Here is a 10,680-nt window from a genome sequence, read left to right on the forward strand (position 1 = left end):
GAGAACATCTGCCCTGCTTTTTAAAGATGCATACATAGTTTCTCCAGGAGACATCCTGAAAACGAATTTGGCAAAGCAAAGATAATCACCCCACGATCCACATAATTTGTATTTATTAGACACCAGAAGAAATCAGGAAGGATTCCTTGGCTGTAATAAAGACACCAACCAGCACAGAAATTGCACAATCACAGGGCCACAGAAAGCCAGACACAGGAAAGCCGTCCCCCAACCCCCATCCCATCTCCACCACCACACACACTGGCCCTGTGGTATAAACATCAGTCCCGACACAAGTCAGTCACTGTGCAATCCGCTTGCTTAAAAGCGAGGTGTGAGGGTATTTTTAAGGACCAACCCAGAACCCAGTACCACTATATATATATTTTTGGAAAAGCCAAGCCTCACCTTCTCTTCTCTAACAGAACCACTGGGCATCTCTGCTGGGCTGGGGTACCTGTGAGTTTATCCCAAACCCCTCGGCCAATTCTTTCAACAAATCAGTCTCTGGAGGTTTCTTAGCACATGGACTACTACACAGAAACAGATGATAAGCTGAGCAGGGGCTGGAAATGTATAGAGAGTGTGTGTGTGTGCGCGCGCGCGTGTGTGTGTGTGTGTGTGTGTACGCGCACGCATATGCGTGTTCATGCTTGCCAATCTCTGGCCAGCCGGTTATATGATTCAGTGGGGTGTTTTTCTTATGCAGTTTAATGGAATCCATTAAGGGTGAAAGGTGTAACTTTGCCTAATGAAATCTCCCCCTCACAGTCCAGCTCCCAGACAGATTCGGCGGCAGGGTCCCCGTGTGGGGACGCCTGACATATCTGAGACATGCGACCGAAGGGGCCCCCTTCCTCCTCCTTGTCCCCCTCCCCAGCCCCGGGGGTCACCGCATTGGGGATCATGTGGATGTAGGCAGCCGCGATCTCCCTGTGGAGGACGGTGTCCTGGTTGTAGGAGACGAGCTCATTGCTGATGTTCACCGTCTCCACTCGGGTGCGGGAACAGAGATGGCTGCACCCCAGCAGCTGGGCAAACACCTTCCGGAAGTCGGCGTTGAAGGCATAGATGATGGGGTTGAGTGAGGAGTTGGCCCAGCCGAACCAGACGAAGACGTCGAAGGTGGTCTCGCTGACGCAGGGGAAGCCGGCCTGGGGGCTCTCCGGGTGTCCGATGCAGAAGGGGACCATGCAGTTAAGGATAAAGAAAGGCAGCCAGCAGCACACGAAGACCCCCATGATCATCGACAGCGTCTTGAGGACCTTGGTCTCTTTCTTGATGGAGGCCCGCAGGCTGCCCTCAGGCGCGCAGGCCACGCGGCTCCGGCAGCTCTGCGCGTGCTCCGCAGCCCTCTCCAGGGAGGAAATGCGGCGGATCTGCACCTGGGCGATGCGGTAGATGCGCGTGTAGGTCACGATCATGATGGCCACCGGGATGTAAAAGCTGATGAGTGAGGAGGAGATAGCATAAGTTCGGTTCAGGCTGGAGTCACAGTTCGCCGTCCGCGCCTCTGGCTCCCCTGCCTCGTCCCAGGGCGTCCGGTTGGCCAGGTTGGATGGAGGATCCACTCCGCCCCAGGTGCCCGCCTTGTCCCTGTGCCAGTTGAGCTGGACCGGGATGAAGGAGATGAGGATGGACAAGGCCCAGGCCAGGCCGACCATGACCAAGGCCACGCTCTGGGTCATCTTGCGCTCATAGCGAAAGGGCCTGGAGATGGCCCAGTAGCGGTCCACGCTGATGACGCACAGGTTCAGGATGGAGGCGGTGGAGCACATGATGTCGAAGGCCACCCAGACGTTGCAGAACGCCCCAAAGGGCCAGTACCCGGCCACCTCGGCGACCGCCTTCCAGGGCATGACTAGCAGCGCCACGCAGAGGTCGGACACGGCCAGGGACACGATGAAGACGTTGGTCATCCTGGCGCGCAGGTGGCGGCTGCGCACGATAGCCGCGCACACCAGTACGTTGCCCAGCAGTGTCCAGAGGATAAGCAGGGTCAAGAGGCCGGCGGTGACCACCTGCGCGGGCCCCAGCGGCGCCACCCCTGCCGAGCCCCCCACGGCGCCCTTCTGCGCCAGCCCCGGCTGCCGACCGAACCGCTCCGAGTCCACACTGCCGTTGCGCCCCGGCGGCAGCATATCTGGCTGGGCGGCAGGAGCGGGCTGCGCGCGGCCCCAACTTCAGCCCTGCGCCCCCCGGGCGGCCCCATCGGGCACCCCAGGGGGCGCGCCGGGAACCCCAGCGAAGGGACCCCCGATCCCCTGGGGGCGCTCACCGTGCGCTGCGCTGCGCCGCGGCCCCCGAGCGCGCGGGGGCTCTGGTCTCCTGGTGCGCCTCCCGGCCGGTGGGCGCGGTCCGCGCGGCGCCCCTGCAATCCCGGCGCGGGGGCAGCGAGCGGCGAGTGCCCGCGGGCTGCCGGGTTGATCCCCGGAGCCTGCAGCACTCCGAGACGGCGGCGGCGGCTGTCTCTGGTCCGGAGCGGGAGAAGGAAGAGCGCACTACCACCGAGGGGGCGGGGGCAGAGCCGCCGGCGCAGGGCAAGCGCTGCGCGCTGCCTCCTACGTCCCTTGCTGCGTCCGGGCCCGAGCCCCCGCCCCGCGCCTGCACCAGCTGTTCCTCGCGCCCTCTGTCTCCGAGGTGCCCTCACGAGTCTGGGGGTGCCAGACCCTCTGTCTGTACTTGGAAAAAATGCGACCCGGGAAGACGAAGAGGTGCCTTGCCTAACCTGGTGCCCTGGCCAGGTATTGGAAAAGGGGCGAGAGAACAGAGAGGTAGGGGGAGGGCTGCCTTCTAGACTGGGAATGAACATCTTAGGGTCAAAAGGGCGGCCTTGGATTTCTCACAGACCTGAGTTCTAATATTGACTTTATTACTTGTTCTGTAACTTTGAGCGCCCTCGTGAACTTCGCCTGGCCTTGGATCCTCACTCACAAACTGCGGGAATGATGACAACTCAGCGTGATGTACGAGGTCAGTGAGACCATCTAGAAAGAGCCTCTGGAGCTGTGCGGGGGACACAGCTGGTGCTCAGTCCGTGATGTCTCCCAGTAACAGCACCTCCCCACCCCCACCCCACGGTCCTACTTCTCAGCACCCATCCTGAGGCAGGGGCTGAGCCTAACACCCTGGGAAGGGTCTTCTTCCCCGCTACCACCCCCGATTGCCGGAAGTATTTGGAGGGTAATTTTGGGTGAACCCAGGGGGCAGGAAGGGGGCTCAGAGAGTAGGGAGCCTCCTCCATGCGGCAGCAAGAAGGATAGATCCATATGCCAGTGTTCAACGGAAGTGGAAACTGAGGTTTGGGTAGTGGCTCAAACCCCAAATAAAAAAAAAAAAAGGGAACTCAAACCACTCCCAAAGGTCAGCTTTCAGCCAAATGACAGACTGGCTCATAAATATCACACAGGAGTACTGTGCTCCTCAAAATAATCGTCTAGATGAAGCCAGGTGGTTAACATTTACCCCAGGCCAAAGATGAAAAGACTCCCCAGACACCCTTTTAGCTCAGTAATGAAGCCACTCCAAAGGTTCACCCTTGAGCCAAAGATTAGATGGGCCCATAAAACAAAACGAGACTAAAGGGGCACACCAGCCCAGGGGCGAGGACTAGAAGGCAGGAGGGGACAGGAAAGCTGGTAATGGGGAACCCAAGATTGATAAGGGGAGAATGTTGACATGTTGTGGGGTTGGCAACCAATGTCACAAAACAATATGTGTATTAATTGTTCAGTGAGAAACTGGCTTGCTCTATGAACCTTCATCTAAAGCACAATTTAAAAAAAACTTAAAAAAAAAATGAGAAGGCTAAGAGGACAAGGAAGCTAGATTAACGGAAACAGAACAATGAAAATGCTGATATGTTATGAAGAATGTAACCAATGTGACTGAACAATAAGTATAAAAAAAAAAAACCTGACTCATGGCAATCCTATAGGACAGAGCAGAACTGCCCCATAGGGTTTCCAAGGAGTGGTTGGTAGATTCAAACTGCTGACCTTTTGGTTAGCAGTCAAATGCTTAACCACAGGCACCACCAGGGCTCCAAACAATACGTATAGGAATTGTTAAATGAGAACTTAATTTCTTGTGTAAATTTCACCAAAAACACAATAAAATATTTAGAAAAAATCACAGCCTGTTATAGATTGTGCTGTATCCCCCCAAAAATGTGTATCGACTTGGCTAGGCCATGATTCCCAGTACTGTATCACCATTTTGTGATCTGATGTGATTATCCTACGTAGTGTAAATCCTAACCTCTGTGATGTTAATGACGCAGGATCAGAGACAGTTATGTTAATGAGGCAGGACTCAATCTACAGGATTAAGTTGTATCTTGAGTCAATCTCTTTTGAAATATTAAATAGAAAAGGGAGCAGAGAGGGGAGGGACTTCAAGCCACCAAGAAGGAAGTTCCAGGAGCAGAGCACGTCTTTTGGACCCAGGGTCCCTGTGCTGAGAAGCTCCTAGACCAAGGGAAGATTGATGACAAGAACCTTCCCCAAGAACCAATAGAGAAAGAAAACCTTCCCTGGGAGCTGGCGCCCTGAATTAGGACTAAGACACGGTCTTAAAAAAAAGAATGGTGGGAAAACACTGAGAGCTGGAGAGCAGTGTTCCTGTGATTTTCCCATCCTTCCCAAGACAACATGTTTCCTTTGTCAATGCTCAAATCTGTCTGCTGGTGTTAAACTCAGCTGAAGGTAACTGGGGAGCGAAACGGATGAGACAGCAGCATGCTGCCCAGTTCCAGCCAACTGAGACAGGCTGACCTGCGTGTCCAAGGTGCAGTGAGGTCTATAAACAGACTGGGCTTTCTTGTCCCCTGGCTAGTCTGTCGACACCCAGGCCCACCTGCATCCTGGACCAATACCTACAAGTGCTCTAGCACCCCAGACTCAGGCTGCTCAGTCTTAAACACAGCCTCTGCCCCCCCAGTTACCCCTTTCAGTGCTTTCTGCCTCTGGAGAGCGCAAGACCACCTGCCCAGGGAGGGGCCCAAGTCTAAAGCTGGAGGAATGTACCAGCCCCCTCTCGCTCCCTATCTCCTAAGAGCTGAACCACATCTTTCTGCCTTTGCCTCTCCATCACTGACATTGTCTCTAACCTGTATTATGGTGATACTATCCTAGCCTCCAGTCTGAAAAATTACAACCAGAACGCTCCTTGGGAGTGACTATGGCAAGACTTTGGCTCACTTACATTGGACTCGTCATCCGGAAAGGCCAGTTGCTAGGGAAGGGCATCGTGTTTGGTAATCTAGAGGGCCAAAGAAAACGAGGGAAACCTTCCATGAGAAGGATTAACACAATAGCTACAACAATGGCCTCCAACATACCAGTGATCATGAAGATGGCACAGAACCAGGCAATGTTGCATTCCGTTGTACATAAGGTCACCATGAGTTGGAGGCAACTAACAATAACAAATCCCAGCTTCCAGGCCCTGCCTTGTTCTTCTCTCCGTTCTCCACTCACTGGCAGGCAGAGCAATCTGCCTTAAATATAAGTAAGATCGTGTTACCCCCCAGTTGAAAAGCCCTCAGTAGCTCCATGTGATGTGAGTCCTTGGTTGGGCACCATAGGTCTTTCAATCATCTTGCTCCTTCCACTGCTCCTACCTCTCCTGCACTTCTCCACATGCAACCTGCTTCAAATCACCACCACTCCCCCCCACAAAAAAAAAAAATAAATAACACCAATTGGAGTGACCTTCATCCTATCTGGTGCTCCTGGAGAACATCCACTTATGATGTCAGAAAATATCTTGAGTTTGGAGACAGGGACCTGGAATTACAGCTCTTCATTCTTTTATTCAGCAAATAGTTGTTCAGCATCTACTATGTCCCAGATGCTATTTTAGGGGACATAATTGTGTAGGGAAAAAATCCATTGTCCCTTCCCTCAAAGAACTTACAGTCTAATGTTGGAAATAGACTTTAACCCAAGAATTATCTGAAGAAATATACAGTTACCACTGTGACAACTGCTGTGATGGAAGAGTACACAGCACTGTGAAAGTGCACAATGGGTAGGAATGAACAAGACAGGATGGTCAAGGAAAGCTTCCTCGGGAGGTTTCTTTTGGAGCGGAAATCAGAGTTAAGTAGGCAAAGGGGAAAGCAGAGAGAAGGAAAGGCATGGCAGGCAGGAAGAGGAGGCATTAACTAGCTGTGGGATCGTGGGCAAGTTATTTGATCTCTCTGAGCCTCAGTTCCCTCATCTGCAAAATGGGGATGTAAATATGGTGTGGGAGTGGGGTCTGACCTCCTCTAACTTCACAAAGGAGAAGGAGGATCAAGACCAACAGCTCAAGGCTGATTCCTATGAGGCAGACGTCAGACATGCCTCCACTCTCTGCCATCTTTACCAGTTCTGACAACAACCGCCCCTCCCATGGCACTCTCTACTTCTCTGCTGAGTCCAATAATTCATTGCAATGGCCACACAGAACTCACAGACCATACACACAGTTATGGGGTTTATTAGGGAAGTGACAGGTTACAATTCAGGTTCAGGAGTGCTCAGGATACAGTTCTTCCATCAGGACAGCCTCTTCTCAGCCTTGTCTGCAGGCAGGCCTCTCTCTGGCCCTTGGCCTCTGCCCTGCTTGGGCAAGTGTTACAAAGCTCTTTTAGCTCTGCTGATAAGTGCCCCCAGGCACTCCACTCCACCAGTGAGCCTTGGCCCAAAGGCGCTCAGCTCTAGCTCTGTGGGTCAGCAAACTTAGCTCCACCAAATGCCTGGAGGCATCCTACTCTGCCAACAAGCCTCCTGCCTAAAGGAACTTAGCTTTCTTGCCCCATGGGCCAGGAAGCCCACTGCGCCATCTCCTGACAGTTTTTTTGGCCAAACTCCTGCCTTTGCTGCCACCGTTTCTCTGCCACCACTTCTTGCCATCTTCAGTGTTACAGCTCTCTCTCTGTCTATGTATCTCTTTCCCTCTCTTGGTTCCAGGAGCTTCTCAGTGCAGGGATCCCAGGTCCACATGATGTACTCCACTCCTGGCTCTTCTTCCTTGGTGGTGGTGAGATACTCTTTCTGCTCTAGAATTGGCTGTCTTTTAACCCTCGCAGGATGGCAAAACTGACCAATCCCATTGGGGGGCCACAATTACCCAATACTCAGACGGGGGTTACAAGACCATGGCGAGAAAGGCCACACAGAAGCACTCCATTGCACCGCAGTAGATAATAATAGTTACTACCTCATAAGTTGGGTTTGAGGGTTTTAAAAGGTGTGATGAGATCCAAGAAATTAATTAATGACTGCTTTATGCCTTTCTCCTTGCTCGGGCTCAAATTGTGCAATTCTTGGCCTTGGCCTGCTCTACAAGGAGGATTCTGCCCTGGATTTGTGATTGAGATTCAGATAGTACATGCATTTTTGGACCTAGGAGACTGGAGGAGGAAAGAGTGGTCCCAAAAGGAAGAGACTGCATTTGCCTTCACGATAAAGAGCAGACAGAAAGAATTCAGGAGAAGGACTAAAAGCTGGAGGTGGCGTGGAAAGGCAGTTTCCCTGAGAAATTTTGATGTAAAAAAGATAAAGGAACTGGGGTATGTCAGGAGAGTGGGAAGGAGAGGAAAGGGAAATTCCTGTTGCCTTCACGACATTTAAGAAATGCAAGAGTTTGAGTCTGGAAATTACCTTTGGGTTGTGTTTCTTTAACACAACACTACTTTGAGACTGGGCCACGTGGTCATGGATTTATAAGTTGTATATAGCACTTAACAATGTTACTACCTTTCCCTTCTTCTGGGTGCCTTTTAGATTTAACTCAAACATCCCCTCTCCAGGAAGCCTTCCTGACTCTTCTGGACTGAGTGGGTGTCCCTGCGTATTGCAGCAACTATGACAGTGTATTGTGACCATTGGTTTGCATAGTTGTCTGGCCCTCTAGGCTCTGAACCACTTAAGTCAAGGGGCTGTGTCGTATGCATGTTTGAATTCCCCAAACCAACACAATGAGTGGGTGCTTGGAAAGTGCTCATTGGTAGATGAGTGAGAAATGGGGGCTCTTGCTCAACACTGTGAAATCCATGCACCAACAGTTCAATCCATTGACAAAGACACATGCACACACACTCACCACACAGTTTTGAATTTGCTTTTGGATAGTTCTGGGCCCCCTGAATTTGATCCACGCATGCATGCAACAAGCATTTATTGAGGGCATACTACGTGGGAGCCCCCTGTACTGGATATGCAAGTCAGAGTCATGGTAACTTTGTAGAGGGATTCTACTGGGCTAAATAGCCCCCAAAATTTCATGTTCCCCTAGAACTTCAGAACTTGGAAATATGGTCTGTCTCAGTTACCTAGGGTTGCTGTAACAGAAATACCACAAGTGGGTCCCTGTAAGAACAGAAGTCTATTTTCTCATAGTTCTGGAGGCTAAAAATACAAATCAGGGTCTTGGCTGTGTCAGTTCTTTCTGTGGCCTCTCTCCTAGTTCTGGGGTCTGCCAGCAATCCTTGGCATTGCTTAGCTTGTAGACAGTCATCACACGTTGTCCATCTTCCCCTGTGTGTGTCTCTGTGTCTACATTCTGCTCTTTTTATAACTCAAAAGAGATTAGGTTTGGGATCCACCCAACTCTGATAGGGCCTCATTAACATAACAAAAGAAAAACCCTATTTCTATATAGGATCACAATCATAGGCACAAGGATAAGGATTTCAACACATATTTTGGGGTGACACAATTCAATCCATGGCAAGGTCTTTACAGATGTAAAGTTAAGATGAGGTCATGCTTGTTTGACCAAAAACCAAACCAAACCCCTTGCCATTGAGTGGATTCCAGCTCATTGCGGCCCTATAGGACAGAGTAGAACTGCCCCATAGGGTTTCCAAGGAGCTGCTGGTGGATTCGAACTAATGACCTTTTGGTTAGCAGCTGAGCTCTTAACCACTGTGCCACCAGGGCTCCTACTGGATTAGGTTGGACCCTAAATCTAATACACCTGGTGCCTTTATAAAAAAACAAAGAGAAGAGACACAGACAGAAGGAAGACAACCTAGTGAAGACGGAGGCAGAGATTGGAGTGACGCTGCCACAAGCCAAGGAACACCAAGGAGTGCCGGCAACCACCAGTAGCTAGGAAGAGGCAAGGAAGAATTCTTTCCTGGAGCCTTCAGAGGGAGCATGGCCCCACCGACACTTTGATTTCAGACTCCAAGCCTCCAGAGCTGTGCGAGAATAAATTTCTAGGGTTTCTTTGGTTTATTGTTGTTATTTTAAGTCACTCAGTTTGTGAGTGACTTAAAACAGTTTGTTACAGCAGCCGTAGGAAACTAATACAGTGATCATAAAAAATTTCCAGCAGAAGACACTAAAATATATTGAGATAGGGGTAGCGTCATCTAATTGGCACAAAATCGCTGTTTGAGCTAGGTGCAAGCCCCGTCCGTCCTAGGCCTTGGAGACACCAGAAGAATCAAAAATATGTTCTTTGTCCTCCTGGGGCTCATATTCTAGAGAGCAGACAAATAATAAACATTTTTAAAAGTAAGGTAATTTCACAGCGTGGTAAGTGCTGTGAAGAAAATCAAATAGAATGAAGGAACCAGAGAGCAGCTGGGCTGGAGGAACAAGAGGCTTCGAAACCCGTGGCCAAGGAATGCCCCTCTGCAATCGGAAGGATGAGAAGGATACAGTGAGGCGAAGGATGCAATGGGGGTCGGCCATTCCAGAAGAGGAAAAGAGCCAGTGCAAAGAACCTGAGACAGAAAGAGGTGGATGTCGCGCAGTGGCTCGTATGTAGCAAAGAGGTGTGAGATGGAGAAGGAGGAGAGCCTTGTTGGCCCTGGCAAGAACTTTAGAATTTATTCTAGGTCCCATGTGCCTTGAGTTAAAATACCCCCGGGTTGGGTGTTATCTTGGGGCTCTCACATCTCCAATCCTTAAGCTCCAGTCATAAGAGTTACTAAGACCTCGGCTGCTAATCAAAAAGTCAGCGGTTCGAACCTACCAGCCACCCTGAAGGAGAAAGATGTGGCAGTCTGCTTCTGTAAAGATTACAGGCTTAGAAACCCTGTGGGGTAGTTCTGCACTGTTCTATAGGGTTGCTATGAGTTAGAATCGACTCAGCAGCAACGGGTTTTTGTTTACCAAGAGTTGTGAGGCTTCCAAGATGCCAGGAGGGACTGAAAAGCTGGGGCAGCAGCATACGCAGGCTCCTGCTCCCAACTCTGACCCTTTCACTATAGAAAGAAATAGGCTTCAAGGGAGTATACAGGGCTGAGATTCAAAAACTCTAATAAATTGACCATGGACGCTGACCAATCACAGCACGGGTTCCAGAGTGTCCATACAGTGCCAGCATTAACCTTTTCATTGCTGGTGGTAGGGCAGTCTGGGGGAGTCTCAGGATAAGGTTTGGGGCATCCAGGTTAGCAAGGGGGACTAAAAGAGCACAGAGGAGCAGCCGTTTACCAAATGGCATGGAAATATTTTACTAACTTGGTAGAGCTATGTTGTTAGTTGTTGTTGTTGTTGTTAGGTGCCATCAAGTCAGTTCCGACTCCTAGCGACCCTATGCACAACAGAACGAAACACCGCCCGGTCCTGCGCCATCCTTACAATCCTTGTTATGCTTGAGCTCATTGTTGCAGCCACTGTGTCAATCCACCTCGTTGAGGGTCTTCCTCTTTTCCGCTGACCCTGTACCTTA

At 50.8% G+C, this 10,680-nt stretch overlaps 1 protein-coding gene across 1 annotated transcript; it reads right to left on the reverse strand.

Annotated features, from left to right (window-relative positions):
* Window positions 1–638: 638 nt before the first annotated feature.
* On the reverse strand, window positions 639–2,141 carry DRD5 (dopamine receptor D5). Its single transcript, XM_003411269.4, has one exon. It carries the CDS (start codon window positions 2,139–2,141, stop codon window positions 711–713), a length of 1,431 nt encoding a protein of 476 aa, XP_003411317.2. The 3' UTR covers window positions 639–710.
* Between the last annotated feature and the right edge of the window lie 8,539 nt (window positions 2,142–10,680).

This window comes from Loxodonta africana, chromosome 5 (genome assembly GCF_030014295.1).
Source record: "Loxodonta africana isolate mLoxAfr1 chromosome 5, mLoxAfr1.hap2, whole genome shotgun sequence".
NCBI lineage: Eukaryota > Metazoa > Chordata > Mammalia > Proboscidea > Elephantidae > Loxodonta > Loxodonta africana.

What these genes read in the sequence shown, in the direction of transcription:
- DRD5 (XM_003411269.4), bottom strand. Translation starts at nt 2,141, where the DNA reads ATGCTGCCGCCGGGGCGCAACGGCAGTGTGGACTCGGAGCGGTTCGGT.